Source organism: Carassius gibelio, chromosome A25 (assembly GCF_023724105.1).
Source record: "Carassius gibelio isolate Cgi1373 ecotype wild population from Czech Republic chromosome A25, carGib1.2-hapl.c, whole genome shotgun sequence".
Taxonomy (NCBI): Eukaryota; Metazoa; Chordata; class Actinopteri; order Cypriniformes; family Cyprinidae; genus Carassius; species Carassius gibelio.
Genome location: NC_068395.1, coordinates 9,379,539 through 9,401,964, shown reverse-complemented (window position 1 = coordinate 9,401,964; position 22,426 = coordinate 9,379,539). Strand labels below are relative to the sequence as shown.

General features: G+C 38.6%; 2 protein-coding genes across 2 annotated transcripts; both read left to right on the top strand.

The window, feature by feature from the left end:
- The first annotated feature begins 374 nt into the window (after positions 1–374).
- Positions 375–1,759, top strand: LOC127946671 (uncharacterized protein C11orf96 homolog). The gene has a single exon (XM_052543379.1). The coding sequence runs from the start codon at positions 638–640 to the stop codon at positions 1,004–1,006; it is 369 nt and encodes a 122-aa protein (XP_052399339.1). The 5' UTR covers positions 375–637; the 3' UTR covers positions 1,007–1,759.
- Positions 1,760–7,453: 5,694 nt separating this feature from the next.
- On the top strand, positions 7,454–21,972 carry LOC127946977 (treslin). Its single transcript, XM_052543838.1, has 22 exons — positions 7,454–8,573; positions 8,663–8,915; positions 13,615–13,841; positions 14,596–14,827; positions 14,930–15,074; positions 15,503–15,639; positions 15,729–15,920; positions 16,072–16,217; positions 16,518–16,618; positions 16,731–16,821; positions 16,950–17,032; positions 17,123–17,350; positions 17,433–17,520; positions 17,609–17,678; positions 17,779–17,916; positions 18,001–18,091; positions 18,215–18,273; positions 18,360–18,494; positions 18,658–18,803; positions 18,901–20,944; positions 21,032–21,145; positions 21,440–21,972. The coding sequence occupies exons 1-22, from the start codon at positions 7,893–7,895 to the stop codon at positions 21,532–21,534; spliced, it is 5,496 nt and encodes a 1,831-aa protein (XP_052399798.1). The 5' UTR covers positions 7,454–7,892; the 3' UTR covers positions 21,535–21,972.
- Positions 21,973–22,426: the final 454 nt, after the last annotated feature.

Below are 22,426 nucleotides of genomic sequence, written 5' to 3'. Positions count from 1 at the left end.
AAGCAATGTCGTAACGAAAATATCTGAACTGTCCTAAAACAGTTTCATTATCTTAATGACCTGAACATGTTGTCGTGAGATTTGCCCCCATGTATTTGTACAGTATGTTGTGTACATTTCCTCAAAGCTTTTCATCATCTAACTATCTTTTGTTTATCTATTCTTTGCCCATGATCTCTCACTGCCCATTTTTCTGTTCCTGGCCGCTTGTTTATTTCTCTCTGTTAGAGCTGCATATATCTTCTTTCCTCCGGCCCCTCCCGCCTCTTCTCTTTCCCAACTCCCTCTCTGGCTGGCATTTATTTCAAGGATCTGACTCGGAGGGACTGGTATGACTCCTCACAGTGGGTAGGCGGAGCCAGAGCGGAGTGGGGAGATGTTAGGGGAGTGAAGCAGTATAAAAGCCAGAGCTGTCAGTGGCACGCTCAGAAACCTCAGACAGAGAGAACTGAGATTCAGCTCACTCATCTTCTGGAAGTTGTCTTCTCAGGCCATTTCTTAGCTTCACCTTCTGTCAAATATAGACAAGAAGGATACAAACAAAGCTACTTTGGATCCTTCACCACAGGGAGACCTGGAGAATTGCAAGCCTCTCCAAACATCTCAGAAGCCCTTGCAACCCTTGCCATCCAGAGACATGGCTGCACGTCCGATGGAGACGGTGGGTTTTGCCATTCTACCCGCACACATATTGGCATCTGCCATGGAGGAGTTTCCCCAGCAGCTACCCGTCCCCAAGTGTCTGGCTCGGGGCCGAAACCGAACACGGCGGCCCCGAGACACCCGCTTCAAGACCCAGCCGGTGACTTTCGCAGAGATCGCTGAAGTGGAAGAGGAAGGGGCTTCGCCACTGGAGGAAGAAAGGGCAAGACGGTCCTTCCTTCAATCGCTGGAGAGTCTCAGGAGAAGCACACAGACTTTGCACCACGCGGGATCCACGCAGAGCTGCCGCGCAGTGTCTGCCCAGGCTAGTCTGGACTCCAGCGACTCAGACTCGACGCACTGAGAGAGTGAGAGGAAGCTCCAAAGGATGACAGGACTGCAATTCAGTGTATTTCGCACATATCTTCCTGTTAAATTCCTCTTTCACAGGCGTTAACCTATAGTTGTTATGCATTTATGTGCAGATTCCACTTGAGTAACACTGGCACAGTGATTGTTTAGCTCCTCTGCAAGAGCAAAGTTGTAGCATGTTAGAAGATTTCAGAAACCACTTAAATGCTTACACAAATTCCTTGTTTATCGTATGAGACTTGAGGAATGGTGAGGTTTCATCTGTAATGAACTTGACAAGAGACAGAGGACACACCATGTCTGATTCCATTTTAATAGACTAATCCTTTGTGCCTGTTTAAGACTGCACACTCCAATGGGTTCTTCAATGCTGGGCAGGATGTAGACTGTCACTTTTTGCTATAATTCACTGCTGTGCTGATGAACGAGCTAAAAGAGGTATAACAGAGATGTATTTTTTACAGAAAATAAGGTTCAAACCCTGATGTGTAAGTCTGCCAGAATGGTGAACTTACTTATGAACTTGATGAGGAGCAAATTATTGTACATTTCAAAAGTGTCTTATATTTATTCACAGATTATTTTGCTATAACATAGTGATTTTAGGGAATTGTTCTGTTGACGGTGTGGACTTGTAAAGTCACTATCACTGTACATAAGAGAAAAAGGCATTTATACTTGGATTTGACTTATTAATTTGTTTCATACTTTCTGTAGTTATATAAATAAACTTTATAACATTGGATCATCATCTCATTTGTCTTTTGATGAAATTCGGCTGCTTACATCAGCAGAATTACAGAGACTTATTAAATGATTATTAGTTAGAAAATGATGGAAAAATCTTTCATTGTGATAATCTAAAAAAAGTATGCTAAATGAGCAAGAGAACATGACAGAAAATAAAAGTGCAAAGTCATTGTAACAGTCCTTAAATAGTCCAAATATGCATTTGTACTTTTTACTATATATATATATATATATATATATAGAATTACATTATTATTATTATTGTTATATTATTATTTTTCTTAGTGTGAAGTACCTTTTTCAACTATAAAGAACCTTTTTGATACAATAGGTTTAATTGATGTTAAAGATTTTTTTTATGAAACCAAAGATGACAATAAAGAACCTTTATGGAAATAATTATTTAATGCTAAAATGAGAAAATGTTAAAATGGAAATAAAGTGACCATAAAATGGGCTAAAAGAAAATTAAATTGAAGTAAAGTCCAGTATAATGAATCTTCATTGCATAATATAATGAACTATTACGGCTTCTGACAATAATGATCACGCATAATCTCAGGTGTTTACACTGTGTCCACATCCACAGCACAAAAACACATTTCATTGGTCTCTACTCCCTCAACATCTTATTTCTATCAGCCAGTACAGATGCCATGTAAAAATAGCGTCTCTCTAACTTGCCTTCTGATCTAGTTACATTATTGGAAATCATGCCTCTCCATCCAGCTGGTAATTTTGCAGTGTTGTGAAAGACTATGCTTGACACCAAAACGGTGTGACTGGGTTTATTTATGTGTTTTAGGGATTATTCTTCAACCCAGAGTCAGACTGCTATATCATCTCTGTCCTTTCTGACTGGAGAGACAATAATTCAGCTGAATAGTATTAACATTAAATGTGAAGTCTGTAAATTAACACAACAGTTTTTTTTAGTTGCTGTTGACTGGCTTAAATCAGACGAGTCCGGTTTTGGCATAGTTGGAAAAACAGACCCTCTTGTTGAGCTTTGTTCAGCATGTTTACACAATAAATCCAAAGTCTGCTTTGTTTTTTTTATCCACACAGTCGAATGCATAGCCTTTTTAAAAAGTATACTCTATTATGTGGCATGCACGAACACAAGCGCTCAACATGTGTGCTAGAAAGTTTCATCATGGTCCAGTGTCTGCACTATTTCTCTCCGTAAGTCATGTGCGCAAAAAAACCAACAACAACGACAAAAAAAAAAAAAAGTATATTTTCGGATTAAAGGGTTAGTGCATGCTAATGTTGTTGCAAACCTGTAAGACCATTTTGATGAAATCTGAGAGCTTTCTGATCCTGCATAGACAGTAATGCAACTAACGAATTTAAGACCCAGAAAGGTAGTAAGGACATCGAGAATGTGGTAAGAGAATACTTTTTGTATGCAAAGAAAACAAGACTAATGACTACATTCAACAATTTCTTCTCTTCCTTGTCAGTCTTCTTAGCTTGTTCATGACAGTCCCACAATGCATGTTTGTGTATTCCTCTGCTTGTAAACAAGGCACAGCGCATCCAGGTTCTACGTCAGAACACTGGCTCCTGCGTCAGCAGCACCACACGCAAGAGTCCTGGTACTGTCATGAATACGAGTCGAAGACTGGCATGGAAGAGAAGAAATGGTTGAATAAAGTCATTATTTATTATTCTCGTAGGTTCATAACATTAATGTCACATGGACTATTTTAACATCTCCTTACTACGTTTCTGGGCCTTGAACTTGATAGTTGGATTGCTGTCTATGCAGGGTCAGAAAGCTCTCGGATTTAATCAAAAATATCTTAATTTGTGTTCCAAAGATGAATATAGGACTTGCAGGTTTGGAATTACATAAGGGTGAGTAATTTATAACAGAATTTTCATTTTATGGAGAAATATACCTTTAAATATTGGCATCAGCTTGGACAGACACAACCATATCAAATACTGGAGATGACAGGAAGAATATGTTTATGTTACATAAGAATATGTTAAGCCTGAGTTCACGTACAATTACATATTTCGAAAGGCTATGCATTTGTGTCAAAACTGAAGTATACTTTGGGCTAATTTTTTGGCATCGTGCACATGCTCCGAAAGATCAGCCGTTTATTTAATACTTCAAATATTAAATTATTACTTGTGGTGTCATATATACATGGACAGACTAATGAAGAATGTAGCTCGACTACATGAATGCTGTAGCATGATTTTAATTGTGCATATTAATGTGTTTAGTGTTGCAGTGTCATTTCGGGATTATCAAATATTTTATTAGCACCGCACTGTTGGATAAATCATCTTATGAATAGCTCACATCTTTGTCACTGACACTGCATATTAAAATGTGCATGAGAGCATAATTAAACATACAAAATCACCTTTAACTGTTTTTTCTTCAGAGGAAATATCCATGTTCATATCTCTTTTCTGCAGCGAAGCACCTCAGTAATCTACTTTGCTTGGTGTGGTTGCCATGGTTATAGTGAAGTAAAAGAAATATGATGTTTGGAAACTGTTGGGAAAAACAAACTTTATGTTCATTTCCTCCAGTTGGTCTTGTCTCCTATCCGCTCCCCCCCTCTCTTTTAATCAGTCAATTTTTGCTTAGTGCATCAAATCTAAATACACCCTTTTATTGATGTGCATTATTTCTGAAGCTTTATCTTCACATCCTTTTCAGAACTAACACCATTTCTGCGCTTCATAAAAGTTGAGATATAAATATGACGCTGCAGATTAATGAATGTAGGAGTGCTGCCCAATGCCTAATGTGGAGTGAACAAAAACAGCCTTCAATTAAAAACATCATGTTCCCAGCAGGCATTTGGACTGGCCCTACTGTTCTTCATGGTTATATAACAAATTGTTCTTATCACTTATTCCTTGCAGAGAGAAGATCTGAAGAAAATGTTCCTCAAAAGGGAGTGCGTCAAGGAAACCATCAGGGTTAACAGACTCTTTTCAAGTCTATTAAATTAACACAATTGAATCAAGTTTATTTTGCAACACATCCTCTTTGCATTTGTGTCCTGCTCTGTCAAGACTGTTTATTTCAATGTTGACATGGCAAAAACGATTCAAGTGAGTGGGCTTGAAATGTGCCTGAATCATTAGAGGATAACAGTGACTCATGTTTACAGGCCAGTGTTTATTAAATATATTGCTAGTGACAAGTTGAGCTGATGGGCAAGATTGATTAAATCCTCTGAAAAAATGAAGAACTTGTCCCTGTTTTTGGAAAAACTTAAATCCATCTTCACGACATGTTACTCGACAGACTATCACATGCTAGATTTGTACAAATAAGGGGTGTTTTACATTCATTTTCTTGCTCATTTGCCTGACTTTTGCATCTCGTTTTGCTCACTATAGTGTTGCCTGCTTAAGGCTGTCTGGGTTCTGTCTGCAAAGCATTCATTTGCTGAATCCCTGACCTATATTCTCATACTCTGCAAAGCAGAACACTCTGGGCTTTGGGTCAGAACCAAAAGTCACATCTCTGGAAGTGCTATGTTGCCCTTGCTCTCCCAGTGTCTGTCAGCTTCTCTCATTGATCTGTCTCAAAATGATCAGGGATACTGAATGAGCAGAGTGTAAGTAACCTATTTACACACTCTCTCATTTCCTCAAACCATCAGTGAGGGCGGATGGCAATTGATGAGATGCAAGAAATTATTAATAAACGTGTCAGGGGAAACATATAGATCAATAGTTTGAGTATTATTTATGGTGATGTACTTCATTTTTACCATATATATAGCAGTCTGACTCCATTCTGCATAGATGCAAGGAGGGTTTTGATGCTGAAGAGTTTCTGACATTTATGAGACTGTTGAAATTAATTTCAAATTGAAAATGTTTGTCTAAAACCATTTTGTGTCTGTGACAGTTATGACTGGGAACTTATTTGGGCCTTGTTTTAAAAAGGTCATATGATACGTTTCCTTTTTTTTTTCTTTTTTTTTTTAGAGAGTTACAAGCTCTTGGTGCTTAAAGAAGATCTGTAAAGCTGCAAAAACTAAAGTCTTTAATCCAAAGAGATATTCTTTATCAAAGTTAAGACTCTCCCATGTCCTCTATAACGGCTCATTCAAACACGCTCCCACATGTCTACGTCACTATGTGGAAATATTTGCGTAATGCCACCCAAATGTTCACGCAAAGAAAGAAGGTATGGTTTCAGTAACCGCAGTTAGTGTTGAAGCAGTCATGTCAGGGAGATGCTGTGCGTATTTAGGTGAAACCAAAAGTAGATGCACTTAGGAATCTTTAAGATTACTTACCACAGAACAGCGATGCATTTTATGGACGATCGTTTATTGAACCTCAGAGAGGAGGTACTTCTGACTCAGCTACTGTAAGTATCTTTTGCTTTAAGTATTTGCTATTGACTGTTCAAATGCTGAGTTTTGCATGCAGTGTGTGAAAGAGAGAGAGAGGATCACACAGTGGAGTCAGCTGTCCTAACTGTCCATGGCTTTAAAAAAGCATTATATGACCCCTTTAATGCGCAGTTGACATTTCCATTTGTGTACTGACACAGAGATAACAGTTTGGGAATTTTGTGCCAAAGCAAACAACTCTATTCTCCAATGGCTTGATGGGATGTAAAATCTTTCCTATTTTACCCTGCCCTTTACCCTGTAAGTCATATTCTCATGACGGGAGCAGGGGAAAAATTTTGTAAACAATGAAAATGATACAATCTGGAGTCACTGACCTAATTATATGTAATGTTTTATTATAAAACATTAATGTACTTAACATAATTATTCTAAAAATTTGGTTCATAATAAAAGGTGGTTTGTGCTTTTATTCAGATGGTCTTGTCTCCATATTTGGTTTTGTGTATAGAGAAACACTAAAAGAAACAGTGTTCTTTGGTTATATATTTTAAACAATGTGTCTGGGCTAAAGAGCTATTAGTTGGCAAAACTTGTTCTCTTTTGTTTTTTGTTCCTTAAAACAGACCCAGTGACTAATGTTGTCTGGGTAACAAACTAAATTGGCTGGATCGTCTAAAGATAAAAAAAATATGAATTTCAATTTAACCCTTAAATGGTTTCTGTATACTGAGTATAAAGAAATTTGAGAGGTTGGGGGTGAGACAAACCTTATTTCTAATTTCTATTCCTTATTTCTATATACCTGGCATCAACTCAACATATTTATCTAAGAATATTACCATGAGCAATAAGCAGGCTACTTTCCTCAAGGTTAATATATCTTACTAATATTAATATCTTTTGTTTTCATGTGAAGAACAAACTGTAAAATTGGAAATAAAAGCAATACAGAAATCTGTAACATTAATATTATTACTAAAACATGAAATTGTAGTCTTTGAGTCCTACTGTGCATCATTTTAAAATATTGTCAAAGCAAGAAAGAAAACTAGTTGTAATTATGACTAATAATAACACTGACAATAAATTAATAAGCATATACAAAACGCATTAATAATAGTAATTAATTTGGTATATGTCTCACAATAGTTCATAGCGCTGAAATAATTTTCTTTGACTTCTGTCCAGTAGATGCCAGTAACTCATGAACATTGCGTTGCATACTAGGCACAAGAAGAAGCTCTTTTATTGACGTGAAAATGGACCAATCACTGAGCTTTAAACGATTGACGTCTTTGTGTGTTTTTTATTGCTGAAGTTCTCTGGCCCTATCGCACGACGAGAAATGAATGACGTTTTTAAAGTTCGTCTGCTTCAGCCAATGACATTCGCGAATTCTGGAGCGCGAAGAGTTCAATGGAGAAAAGAGAACGGTGGCCAACGGAAACGCTAAAGTGTAACAAAACAACATTTTCAAAGTGCTATGTTCATAACTTTCTGTTGTTATTATTAACCGTGTATTAATATGACTTAGTTTATTTCGAACTGTTTCGACGGCAATCATGACTCTAGCTGAGAAAAATAGCGTACGTGTCCGTTCAGCTCTTAAGCTGTTTCTTGGTTAGCGTTCAAATGCGTTTATTGACGTTTAAAAAGACGTGACGTCACGTTCGTGTCAGTTTTTCTCTTTAAATTAGATATAAACGTCTATACGTTTACTATTTGATCTCTGGAGGCGATATTATTTTGTATGACCACTCTTTAAGTCCAGTTATGGCCTCTCAGAATGTGGTTTTTGCAATCGATGTGGATTATCGACCAGAAGAGAGCAACAGCACAACTAATGGCTATCAGACTCACCTTAAACACTGGATACTAAGAGTTCTGCTCAGTTTGGGACACAAATATGGGCTGGAAAAAGTGCGATGGGGTTATAAATTTTTTCATTCAAGGACTGTGAAAAGTGCAACACTTATAACCAGAGGATCTGATTTCAAGGAGCTCCAAGAGAAGGTGTTCAGTGACTTTGAAGAGGAGCTGCTTGTCAAATTCAGTGTAAAGTCACCCAAAAGTCTGGGAAAGTCCAACAAACTGAAACCAAGCCCGGCTAGCTGTGTCCAAAATGCCTTGAAAGAGATCCTCCTAGACTTCCAGTGGGACAGGCCTGATCTAACATCTCCCACCAAAGTGACACTGAGACCAAGAAGGTCGAGTCGAAGTGGCAGAAATATCCCTCTGCAGGACTATGACATGCTAACCATCGACAAAAATATCCTTTTTGTTGTGTCGGAATGTCCACGGTCCAAAAGAGAGTTGGAAGACTACTTGTCCATTCGTGGAGATGACAGTAGACATCATAGAGACATACATGAGCAGTTGCTGCCCAAAGGTCTCATACATATGCTTATGCAACGCAAAGTTATGCTTAATTGGGCTGATTCTGGTATATTGAAGGTAAGAGGTGCTCTTATAGAGTTCCAATAGAAAAATAAGGCTTATTTAAGTGTTTATGACTACAGTTTTTTTTTTTTTTTTACCACCAGGCTAATCATGTGGTGGAGGACTACACTGGCATAGAGTCATTGGCAGAGCTTCTCAGGCAGGTTGGTGGACAGGTTGTGCCCATGCTGTCTACGCGTTTGCCATTGATGGACCAGCATTCTGATATAAGCCATTTACTGGGTTTGGGAATAGACACCTTTCCTATAGATTCAACCAATAACTACCTTCAATTGTCTGAAAGAATGCACCAACAAGTGTTTCCTCCTGTGGGTGGATCTCTATCCTGGATTGAAGGTATGTATACACACACACACACACGGACACTTAATCTTAGGATTTTTAATGAAGTCTCTTATGATCACCAAGGCTGCTTTTATTTGAAAAAAAAAGTAATATTGTGGAATATTATTATAATTTAAAAACAAATCTATTTTTAGTTTAAAGTGTAATTAATATCTGTGAAAGCAAAGCTGAGTTGTCAGCTGCATTTTTTATTATCAGTGTTGAAAACGGCTTATTTTTGTTAAAACTGATAAAACTTTTCAGGATTATTTGATGGAAAGTTCAAAATAAAAGCTTTTTTTAAAAAAATAAAAAACACTTGATCATTTTAAGGAATCCTTGGTTAATATTATTTTTTACATTTGACAAACTTTTGAATGGTAGTACTGTATATCATGGGTTTCTCAAAAATATTAAGCAGCACAAGTGTTTAAAGATATCCATTTTATACTTTATAAAAGACTTTCCCGACCTGAATAATTTGTCACACTGCGCATGCGTGAAATGCGTTAAAAAAATTGACGTAATTAACAACAAACAACTAATTAACGCCGTTAATGCGCTATTATAATATACAGGTGCTGGTCATATAATTAGAATATCATCGAAAAGTTAATTTAGCTAATTCCATTCAAAAAGTGAAACTTGTATATTATATTCATTTATTACACACAGACTGAAATATTTCAAATGTTTATTTCTTTTAATTTTGATGATTATAACTGAAGACTAAGGAAAATCCCAAATTCAGTATCTCAGAAAATTAGAATATTACTTAAGACCAATTCAAAGAAAGGATTTTTAGAAATCTTGGCCAAGTATGAACATGAAAAGTATGAGCATGTTCAGCACTCAATAATTAGTTAGGGTTCCTTTTGGCTGAATTACTGCAGCAATGCGGCGAGGCATGGAGTCGATCAGTCTGTGGCACTGCTCAGGTGTTATGAGAGCCCAGGTTGCTCTGATAGTGGCCTTCAGCTCTTCTGCATTGTTGGGTCTGGCATATCGCATCTTCCTCTTCACAATACCCCATATATTTTCTATGGGGTTAAGGTCTGGCGAGTAGAGATCGACCGATATGGGTTTTTCTATAGCCGATGCCGATGTTTAGAGGTCAGGGTCAGCCGATGGCCGATATGTGCTGCCGATTTTTAGGGCCGATATCTTGGAGTTTTCCCCTTGATTTGCATGCTAAAATGTCACACTAATGATAAGTGGATGAACAACACATTTTTTCTAAACCTATCATAATTTATTGAGCACTGACTTGAACCATCTCTTCATTCATCTTAATTTAGTGCACTAAAATTAATAAACTGACCAAGTATTAAATATATAAAACAGGTAATATATATATGTCAATCATTTACATAAAAGTTTTAGAGCATTTACATTTATCAAGTAGAATTTTTCAAGTTTGTTGGAACATTAATGTAAACTTAAATATACATTTAAATAAATACAATTTTAGAAATAAAAATCAATTAAACTGAAAAATATAAAAAAATAAATATATAAAAAATAAATAACAGTAGTGCTGCAAAGACACTAGCAACCAGCAACATTTGTGTTTGGTATAAATGACACAGAACATCTAAAGTGCATTCTAATTTCGAACTTACATCGCAGTCTGTTCATTATTAAAATAGAGTCAACCAAACATTTAAAAAGTTACACTGGTCAGTTTAAATACACCCTATACCGGTCCTCTCTGCTGTTATGCAAAGGACGTTTTTGCTGATGTGAAGAGGATGATTTTTCCGTCTAGTTTAGATTAAAAAAAATATTATAGTTTAACATTCAGATACATTGCGAATATGGAAACATTTGGATATGTGCAGAACGAGACGTGAGCAATAACCTCCAAATACATCTAGCCAAACCCGCGCTCGCTCGTCCTCGTATGGACTTAGTGCACATGGCATAATATCTTCTTTTTAACATAATAATAAGGACTTCTCATCTCGCAGTCTGCTGTGATGAAGTGAGCAGTTATCGTCACAGAGCTCTCCACCCCCCTGGATGTCCACCCGTCTGTCGTGAGCGCAACAGAGGATGCTCGGGATAGCTCATCCACAACTTTTTTCTTCTCCTGTTCATAAAGATCTGGCACAATCTTTTCACTCTAACCTCTTTCCTTCATCATTATATCTGACAGGGAAGCTAAAATGCGCGGGGCGTTCAAGCTCCTCCGCTCGGCATTATCACCGAGTGTGGACTGAACATGCGCAACTTTTTTTTTTTTTTTTTTTTCATAAATGAATCCGCGGGTCACGCGTATGCCGAACTGAAGATATAGACCCCTTTTGCGCGGACGTCACAGGTACGTCACTGCGCTAGCTGGAGGCAAAACAAACGGAAAACTGGAGGCGGCTAATACAAACCAACACAGGGTCGGCTACTCAAGGAGCTTAAAATGTCGTCTTGTTGTGTTGTTGGTTGCCAGAATTGACGGAGAACATTTTATATACATTGTTGTGATTAATTGTGACTGGAATTTAAGAACATGGTAAGAAAGAATAAATACAGAAAGTTTATAATTATTTTCCAGTCTTCAGAATTTTTATTTCTAGAAAATATTTACATCTTAATAATAATTTTACTGTAATGTCACTCTTTATTTAATCTAAGGATTTATACACCCTCAGTTTCTCGGTTTCTCGAACAGGTAAGTGTAGATGTTAGGCCACTCAATCGGAGGTAACTTAATCCTGTCAGATCGTCCATCCAATGAGTGATTGTGTACGGGTCGACCAATCTGGTTCCGTCCGTTAAAGTTAACTTTTTCAAATAATTATCGCGGTCCCGGACAGTGAGTTACCTTAAATATTCAGATAAAGCAGATATACTCAGATTTTCTCCAACCATTGTTAAAAAAACAAGCTAAGAAAACTCGCTAGCTACCGTTTGTTCAAGTGTTGAGGGGAATCTTTCTGCCTCCAGCTAAGCCCCGCCCACACAAATACGTCACCTTGTTTACCAACTGTAAAAGGGTCTATTGATCTGAACGGATCACGGATCAATGATGATCCGTTGCACCACTACTATAGTGTCATTTGAAAACATTGCAGTTGCGTTTCAAAATACAACAACGAGCACCACGCAACCATTTAAAGAGGCGCATTCAGCGGTCTCCTTGACAGAAAACATTCAGCAAAGTAAAATGATCTCAAACGTATGGCGCGCTCTCTTCATTTTATCAAACGATCATAATCACATTTATTCATTTTACAATCCTGCTACTAGCATTTTATTAATACTAAAACACCTTTAATTCAGGTGAGAAAGCTTTTTTCCAAGTGGCTTTTGCACATAATAATAATACCGCTGCAGACGCATTTTGCAGCATTAAGGTTATTGCTTGACCGTTAATTTAAACGACGATCGATCATGGAAATTATCAAATATTGACATCCCTAAATACAAATGAGTTGGATGGAAAACTGGTTATTGTCTGCATCAAACCATGCTTCCGAACACATGTGATTCACCGTTCTGGGCAGCTCCAGGACAGCTGTCTCTCAGAGCGTGGTGCTGTCTGTGAGCGGGGCGGAGTAACGGAGCCCTCAATCACGCTGCAGTGTTTGTAAGAGCTGACAACTTCTCCACCCCATTTACAGAGTGAAATTCTCTGACTACCTTTATCTCGCAGGTGTGTTGTTGAATCTTCCAAAAGCTTCACATGCAGTGGCTGCAGCAGCACTTTCCACCGCGCCAATAACACGGGGCTGTCCACCGACGTGCCTGACTTTAAATCGGCGCTACTAAACACGGATATCGGCCGATGCCGATATATTAAAAAATGACAAATATCGGCCCGATATATCGGCCGAGCGATATATCGGTCGACCTCTACTGGCGAGTTTGCTGGCCAATTAAGAACAGTGATACCATGGTCCTTAAACCAGGCACTGGTAGCTTTGGCATTGTTTGCAGGTGCCAAGTCCTGTTGGAAAATGAAATCTGCATCTCCATAAAGTTGGTCAGAAGCAGGAAGCATGAAGTAGTGGTTCTTGAAGCACCGACTCCAGCTGCAGTCCAGTCTTTGTGAATCTCCCCCACATTTTTGAATGGGTTTTGTTTCACAATCCTCTCCAGGGTGCAGTCATCCCTATTGCTTGTACACTTTTTTTCTACCACATCTTTTCCTCCCCTTGCCTCTCTATTAATGTGCTTGGACACAGAGCTCTTTGAAAAGCCAGTCTCTTTTGCAAAGACATTTTGTGTCTTGCCCTCCTTGTGCAAGGTGTCAATGGTCATCTTTTGGACAACTGGCAAGTCAGCAGTCTTCCCCATGATTGTGTAGCCTACAGAACTAGACTCAGAGACCATTTAAAGGCTTTGCAGGTGTTTTGAGTTAAATAGCTGATTAGAGTTTGACACCAGGTGTCTTCAATATATATTGAAACACAATAATATTAATAATATTATTAATGTAATTATTTAATAATGTTAAAATATAATTAATTGTTCATTAATTTCAAATAAAGCTTTTCTTTTGAACTTTCTATTCATCAAAGAATCCAGAAAAAAATCACATCGCTTCCTCAAAAATATTAAGCAGCACAATAATAATATTTTCAACACTGATAATAAGTAATGTTTCAATCAGCATATTAGAATGATTACATATATATTTCAGTCTTTCAAGTTCTTTTATTTTAGCTTTAGCTTAATTTTCCTAAATGTGATTCCTACATTTTTGTGGCAGATGGGAACAGGCAGTCCTGTAGTGTGACTCTGGAGCCGGTATCATGCAGGCAGAGGTTTCTGCGGGCTCCTGTGGACGTGGTTCTCAGAGGTGTCCTGCAGGACCTGGACACCATCTGCCTCTCACATTCAGCCTCTGAGAGCTGGATACTGCAGTGCACAGATGCTGAACTGGGTCAGGAGGCTTTTCAGCACTTAAAGCAGTTGTCCACTGGAGGATCTGCCATGGTAAAATAATAATCTGTTATGCTGTTTTATATAATATAATGGTTCCAGCTCTGAAATATGATTGGAGTCACACATGCAAAGCCGAAATGGAATAATTTATTAAACTGTAAAATCACACTGGATGGTCTTTACTTTATAAATAAACAATGACAGACAGTAGCAGGTTTATTTAGGTTACTGTCTCTTTAAGAGCTCATACACGGATCTGTTACACCGGTACATGTGCATTTTGCATCTGAACAGTTTACGTTAATTTAAACTGACAGTTTCATATAAACTAACTGTTTACACGTGAATTGCGCGAATACAGTATTAAGTTGCTTTGACTTTAAAGCAAGTGCAAATTATACTTTCCGTCATGTCATCACAGTATAAGTGTGGAACCTGTGCAAATGAGTATATTAATGTGCAATGCCCATGTCGAAGTCCAAGTCCTATTCTGTCTCTCCTCCACCACTTCCTCGACTGAATGATGTGAGTTGCGTCACTGTGATGTCACTGAGAGGCTGCAGCTGTGGCAGAGATGATTTTTGGTGTGGCGGCCCGCCATAGCAGAATAAATACATGCCTGCTCCATTTTTATGTTAGTCTTTAAAAGGTTGTAGATCCTTAATGTAATGCATGGCCTTCTGTGGCTTTTTGCTTTGTGTTTGCAAGTGTTTATGTTGTGGAAAGATAAATGCAAAAAGAATTTATGAAGGTGATTTTAGCCTTAAGTGCAAAAGAGTTATGTATTTTTATTTATTTTTTTAAGCTAGCAGATGTGAGTGAAGGAGGTGTGGTGTGTTCAGCGGTGCTGTTGGTGCTCTCCTCCTGTACGGCTCAACTCACTGTCCTTCAGCCTCTGGTTACTCAGGAAGACCAGCTCCTGCCCACAGACCTTGTTTCCTTGGACACCACAAACGACCTCTCCAGTGACCTACCTGATGTTGTCAGCAGTGTTCTTAATGTCATGTTTGATATCATGGAGGACGAGGATCTTTCAGGTATTTGTTTTATCTGACACAATCAGGGGTTTTTGTGACTTGTGCATGTAAACAGACAAACACAATCTTACGGTTTTGAAAAAAACTTCTTACGGTTTCCAGATCAAGTAAAGTCGCCGTTTGTTCCTGACTGGGCCAGTCAAGATCTCAAGCAGGGGTCTTGTTCAAGGAAAAATGTGCTGGTAGAGGGATGGTTTCCTTTATCTGACCAATCAGGAATCAGCTGCGACTTAATGGAATCAATGAGGTTTGGAATCTTTTTCTCATCTTTAATTTGACAAGATTACGATAATAGATAAATCATACTGTAATCTGGTTATATTAAATATCTTATTGGACTGCCCTGCTTTTAATGCAAGTAGACAACCATTTTATTTAGTAGGATCTTATAAGGATTTTTAAAGGGTTCCTTTCAAAAAACATTATTTTTTTTTTCATCTATCCATTTAAAGCATCTTATGCAATAGTAATCTGTTGTAATTTTCCATTTTCTTTTATTTGGTTTTATTTTGTTGCATTTGCATCTCCAATGTAACTGGTAGAAAATGCACAACACTGCTCCTGCCCTGAAAATAACCTGGTGTTAAAATCCACCCCCAAGTTGTCGAAATGGCACATATATTTGTCATGGTCTGTTTTTATTCTAGTACTAAAACGTCGGTCTTGCATATACAGGCTCCTGCATGCAGCTCCAGAGGAAGAGGAGTGTGGAGAGGAGTACTCCGATAATCAGCAGGAGATCACCAGCAGTCTCTCAGAGCTCTATCAGAGCAGCACATCTGGATCCAGTGGCAACCTGAGGTCCAAAAAACGTGAGTACAAAATGGTACACGATGAAGTGATGGATACATCATAAAATTTACTAAATATTTGGAATTATTTTTTTCTTTATCTTTTTCAGGAGGTACACAATGCACACCAGTAAGGCAGAAGATGAAGACAATGTGTCGCTCTCTACAGATGCTGAATTTTGCTCGCTTGAATGTGAAAGCTCAAAAGACTCAGGGTGATAGCAGCTCTGCTGCATCTGCCAAAGGTGCTGAAAAAGGGGGCAGGAGATGCTCTGGGGATCGGATGAAGCCTGGCACGTTGCGTGAGTACAGAGTCATTTATTTGCGGGGAAAAAAAACATAAGTTAGGCTATATTATCCAAGGTTTAGGTCTCCATGAAGTAAAAACTGGATTGTTTTTTGACTTTATTGTAAATAAATTGTTTATGATAATCATCGAATCTATTCGAACAGATTTCAACAGTGAGGAAGAGCTGATCACCCACCTGGGACTCACTTATCAGAAAGCTGTGGAAAACAGATCTGTGTCTGTTCCTTCTCAAGTCCAGGATATGCTTTCTGTTGTTAAGGCATTCATCAAAACCAACTCTGATGTGGAGGTGAGTCAAAATCACACAGTTGTGTTTCCTGGTTGCAGTCAACTGCAAAACATGGTCTGCCGGATCAAGAACTCTCTTGCAGCCTTCTAAAAGATAAATTTTTGAGACTGAAATGTTGTCAAACTACCAGTTTTGAAAATGTAACTGTTGTCAAAATAAATGTTACAATACAGTATATACTTCTTAAAGATATGTATTTTTGATTTTGTGAATTATTGTGTTGGTGAAGACCAAAGTCATGTGATCCTTTAGGAAATATGCATATTTTTTTTAACTGCATATTTAACCATTTCTTACCAGGTTTCATTCTTAGGCTTGGTGCAGAAGCATCTATTGAAATCCTCTAAGTTTATTCGTCAGCTTTATGAAAATTCTTCAGACGAAGAAAGTAAAATCAGGGAGTAAGTATTCAGACCAAATGTTTTTTTTCTCAAATGTTTCAAATAATCTTGAAACATCTTTATAAAGGTAATAAAAATGTATTGTACTTAGAAATCATTCCTCTTTATACAGATGCCAGCTGCAAGCAGTTCTCCAACTTGAATTGTGCAGGCAATCAGAACAACAAGAAAATGAGGAGGTTGTGGAACAAAGAATCGAGGATGTAAGGAGACGATCAACCTTTAAAAACCTCAGATATCATAACCAATAATTTAACTTTGTATGCAGAAGTTTTCTATGGTTTTTCGTTGTTGTGTAATGTGATTTTGATCCCTTTCATTTTTGTTTAAGGTGGCTGATATGCTCCGAATTATCTCCCGGAGTAAAGATGCTGTTTACTTATCCAAATTCATGCAGGATGAAGTTCTGCCAGTGTAAGTTATCAGTAATACAGGAATATTCTTGAAAATGCTTGTATCCAAACACAATTCATGATATTTGATCTCTGATATGACATCTCCCAGGTTCCTGAACAGCATCCCTAAAGTCTTGGCAGACGTCTACCACAGTTTAGGAACTCAGTTGCCTGAGGCGCTTGTTGCCGTCTTGCCGTCTGACTTCTTCAGTGATGAGTCTATGGCTAAGGACAGTGTGTCTGTGAGCCCTTCACTTTTCTCTGCCACACATAGCAATGCATCCAGTGTCAGAGATCATCTGGAGGAACTCCGCAATCGCTCTGCTAAAAAGAGAAGGTGATTGTCATAGAAAAGAATGTGTAATTTTATCAAGTTCTTTGTCTAGAAGTGGACAAAAACTCTTCTTTTTTTTTTGCAGGCAGAACATACTCACACGCCACAAAAGCATGGCTGAGGCTCCTCAGGCACTTCGACAGATAGAAATGCCAAGAAAGTCCACACGTCTGGTAAGATTTCTTTTACCGTTGTTTTTATTCTATTATTTTCTGTCTCGTCAGAAGAACCAAAATTCTAACTTTACTATTTGGAAAACAGGCAAAGCCGAAACTCCCGTTAGAAAACCCTGCTGTGGAAGAACCACCACCTCCAAAGCAAGCGGTTCAAGGTAATTGGCTCATTCCATTTGAATCTTTATTATTCATGCTGTGGTTGAGCTGCTTACAAAGTTGTGATCTGTTGATCCTTTTTTTTTTTTTAATTCACAGAAGTAACAAAGGTAAGGAGAAATCTTTTCAACCAAGTGGCTGCATCTCCCTCAAAGAAGTCCAAAATGCCACGGAGCCAATCTGTGTCAGCAGTAGAGGGTCTTAAGAAACGCAAGCGTTCACATATGGAAGATGAAGGTCATTTTTATTTTTTATAGTGCCTATAGTATATATATAGTGCATATTTTATAGAACTTGAATCTTAAAGCTTTTGAATTTCAGGACGACACACTCTTCTGACAAAAAAAGTATCTGAGACACCACTGCATAAACAGGTGTCCAATCGTTTACTTCACCGGCAAAGGACTGGCAGGTGAGTCCTATGTTCTGATTTTTAAGTTGTTGCTATATTTGTTCAATGATACTTGACAATTGTATAGGAAGCATCCAGTTTGAAATGTAATATTCTGGGATTCTATTCCTCTCTTTGTCACAGAAGATCTGGAGAATCTGATGTGTGCATTATTGAAGAGTCTCCTATCAAACCAGCTACTGGTTTGTGTCTAAAATTTTGCCACAATGTCAAACATAGAAAGACTACTTACTAATAGAAAGGGTTTTAATAAAACATTTGTTCTTAGACTTGAGGAGGAGCCCAAGAATTAAAAGCCTTACCAGGAGACATTCCAGTGTGTTCTATTCAAGCCAACAGCCACGCTCGCGAAACCTGGACCGTGCGATCTCCTCCTCTCAACTCTGCCACTCTGAGGGTAAAGGTGAGCAGCAAATAGTGAAAGTATCTGTGACCCAGTAAAAATAGAGATGTCATTAAGCTTTTGGACATTAAAATGTTTCCTCTGAGGCAATGTATATTTTTTGAACATACTGTGAAGGTATGTGCTGGTGCATTTTCAAAGTAGCCTTTTCTTCATTTTGCAGAAGGATTCAATGTTAGTTCTGTTAGGTCGCCAGTTCGGATTCTTTTTGGTGCTACTCAGTCCTCTGCTCGCTTGAGGCACTTTACAGCATCCTCATCAAAGGATCATGGCAACAAAGAGTTGTCACTTAGGTCTGCAGTTTTTGAGGTAATATCCATTTCAGTTTACAGTTGATTAAAATAACATGAAATATCGAGTCCTGTCATCTCTTTTTTTACTTTAATATGATACATTTATTTTGCAGAGTCAAAATAAAACTCCACAGAAGTTAAGATCTGATCCAATAGGATCTGCAGTTGAGTGCAGAACCCCTCAGTCCCCAAGAACTCCATGCCGGACAGTTGGAGAGAATGGGATGACCCTGCGAGGGAGCCTTTTTCAGTCACCGGCTGCAAAGAGCCTAGTGGTAGAGACACCCAAGAAAAGCCCACTGAAGGGGATACTTAAGACTCCAATGAAAAGCCTCTTGGATTGTGTTTCTCCAAATGGCGCTTCATTGAGGAGCCCAAACTGTAGAACGCCAAAGAAGAGCGTGACATGGTCTCCATCTCCACGGAAGTGCCTGCCAGAAAACCAAATTGATGTGCCAGAGTCTCCAATGTTTACAAAGAGATACTCACCAAGGCTAATTACACATGGCAAGAATAGCAGCCCAGAGGAAAGAAATGTTTTCAAAACACCCGACAAGGTGCCCCAAATGAAATCCAAGGCATCTCCTGGAACAATGCCTAGGGCACTTGAAATGTGCGTCCTTGGTACTGTTGATCCAGAAACATCTGAGTCCATTACAAGATCAGGAAAGATGAGGAGGACACTAAGCTTACCTTGCAAGATTACTGAAAAGTCTGGTGAGTTTGCTTCCGTTGACTCACAACAATCTGATTCCAGTCCATTTCCTGTCTGTGCTTCACCATTAAAACCAAATATACAAACACCCATAAAAAGTCCCAGCTCAACACACAGGATGTGCACTCGCTCTGGAAGAACACCTGTAAAAGAGTCCTTGTTGCTTTCAAACAAGTCTCAAGCCATTACAGGTTTTAACCCTTCACCTTCTAAAGGTCTGTCTGTGGCTGTATCAAAATTAAATATGTCACCATACTCTGGTCGTCCTAGAACAGTTATCCACCCTCAAAGCTGTTCGCCAACTTGTATTGTGGGAGAATTTCCACAGGATAACCAAACGATTGGGCAAAATGAGCTCAACCATGGAAAAGCAGAAGAGGTGTCATCTTCAGACTCACAGCAGTTTGATCGCTCTGAATTCAGCATTACTACAGATGATGAAAGTATTGATATATCGGAGGCCTCAGTGGTGAAGACCCAGCTCACAGGGGGCATTAAGATGAACATCGCTTTCTCAAGGAAACCCTCTAGATCCTCAGAGGTTTTCGAATTTAAGGGAAAACAAGTTATCCCCGTCATTACCACACCAAGTCGAAGCTATGGCTTCCGTCAAACTCCAGACCGGCGCCAGAGAGAAGCGGAAGCACGTCTTGGATACTCCTCGGGAACACCAAAGATCTCCACCCCAAAAACACAGCAAAGTCCTGCATGTGGAAAGATGTCCACTCCTCAGCCACTCACTTATGAAGTGGAAATGGAAATGCAGGCATCAGGCCTGCCTAAACTAAAGTTAAGACGGACCGATTCTTTCAGCACAGGTGATGCACCTAGTAGTGCAACCAAGGGCATGGCCTCACATCTTGTGCACCGGAACATGTCAAATGTGAAAGCGCCACAAGTTGACAGCCCACTTGCACAATGTTCTAGACATCCTGGCTGCATTTCCCCATCACTCTGCAGTCGAGGAACTCCTGCCAAAGGTACACCTGGGAAGGGTGTACAGACATACATATGTCAGTCAATCACTCCCACACATTATCCAGCAAATAACCAATCCCCATTGGCGTCCCCACTGACTCCATCTCCTCAAAGCAGAGGATGGTCAACCCCAGAGAATTTCAGTAGCTGGCCTCGAAAGAAAAGAGCTCGGATCGAGACTTGCGGGAGCAAAGAGCAGGTCATCAAAGGGGTTCCGCTCCTTGAAAAAATTGCGGTGTTTGAGGACCCAGAACTCTCTGATGTTTTCCGTATTCCAGGGGTGGAAGAACTCAAGGAGTCACTGAGCACCCCAGTAAGTCAAAGAAAACTGAGTTTGAGATCAAGCCAGGTGATGGACCATCAGTACTCACCGGAAGGCATGGATTGGACTGAGACCGTGGTTCAAGAGTGTGATGCTAGAGACCCTACGAAGTCTGAACCATTTGTGTGGATGGGCAGAAAAGGTACAGTGAAGCTTGGGTCTAATTTATAGCTTGTCCCTTGGGTTTCTATAATGTGTTCGTAAACATTGTGGCTTTAATATCTTTCAGTGGATACCCCTAAAGTAAAGAAACCTGTGTCTGCCAGTGGAATCTTCGCTCTTACTCAGTCACCTCTGTTATACAAGAAATCAGCTGTATCCAGTGAAGCAGCACAACTTAACGGTGAGACAATGGTGTATGTAAAGCTATAGGTCAGAGTAGACGCATTACTTGATCTGATACTGATAAACATGAGACTGAGGGGTTGCCTTAAGATTTTTTTTGGAAAGCTAATGCAGACTGCAAGAGACGTTTCCTTATCCCTGTACTCCTACTGCCTTTTTTATGGTCCTCTGAATACAGTAGTAAAGTAGTAAAATGACCAAAAATGAAAAAGTTACTTTAGAAAATATCAGATCAGGTTTTATTAATTTTTTAGTGTTTGTTAGTTATAACACAAATTATTTTTTCCAAAAGGATCAAGGTCTGAGCTGGATATCTCTCCTCTTTGCCAGCCGAGAAGGCGAAGGACACCAAGTAGGACTTACAGCCGAAAGAAACTTCTAGATTAAGCTTGTCATTATAAAAAGCCCTGCCCTGTTTTGCACTGTTGCTTTTAGAAAAACAAAATCCTTTTTTATAACCATTTTATTGTCTGTTTTAGCTCACTTTATTCTCATTTGCTTTTTTGGGCTCTATGTATTATACCAATGTAATATACACCATATGCCAAATGGCATCAGTTAGGTGCAGCATAAGTTTTAACTGGTCCGAACATTTGTTTTGAAAATGTGGAATTTTTTTTTGTTTTGTTTTTTGCCTTTTTCAGGATAATGAAATCAAGCTTTAATTACTTTTATTTATTTATTTGTGCTTATTGGTGGATTTTTTTTATTGTTCTTAACAGTCCAGAAGCTCACTTGCAATATCTTGTCCATGTCTATCTTGAGGGTGAAATAATTGTAAATATAAACAGATTATTTTAATAAAGACAGTTGTTCTTAAACCTCTACATGCCACTTTAATCAGTTCTGATGTTTTAGTAAAATATTTGCACATTTAATGGGCCGGAATTCACTAAATACATAAGTTCAAGAACTAACAAAGAGTTTTGCAGTCTAGAGGAGTTGGTGCTAGTTTGTGAAATGCAAAGCCTGTCTGCAGATTTTAGTTTCACAATGATTCCATTCAGTCAGAGGATATCGATTATGTTTGATATTTTGAGCTGATTTTAGAAAGTTCTCATTTATCTCCTAGTTTGTGTGTGTTTTTGTTCAGAATGACTTTAAAGTCTGATAGTGTGTGATCCACAGGTATTTAGTGTATGATGCCATTGTTCTTTGTAACTATGAAGTTGACACATGATGCCTAGTGTTTTAAAATGCTCCGAATTCAAAGTCATGGTGTAGTCTAACCTTGACTCTAGTGGCATTTGGTCTGTCTTGGAAGTATCTATTTGTCAAT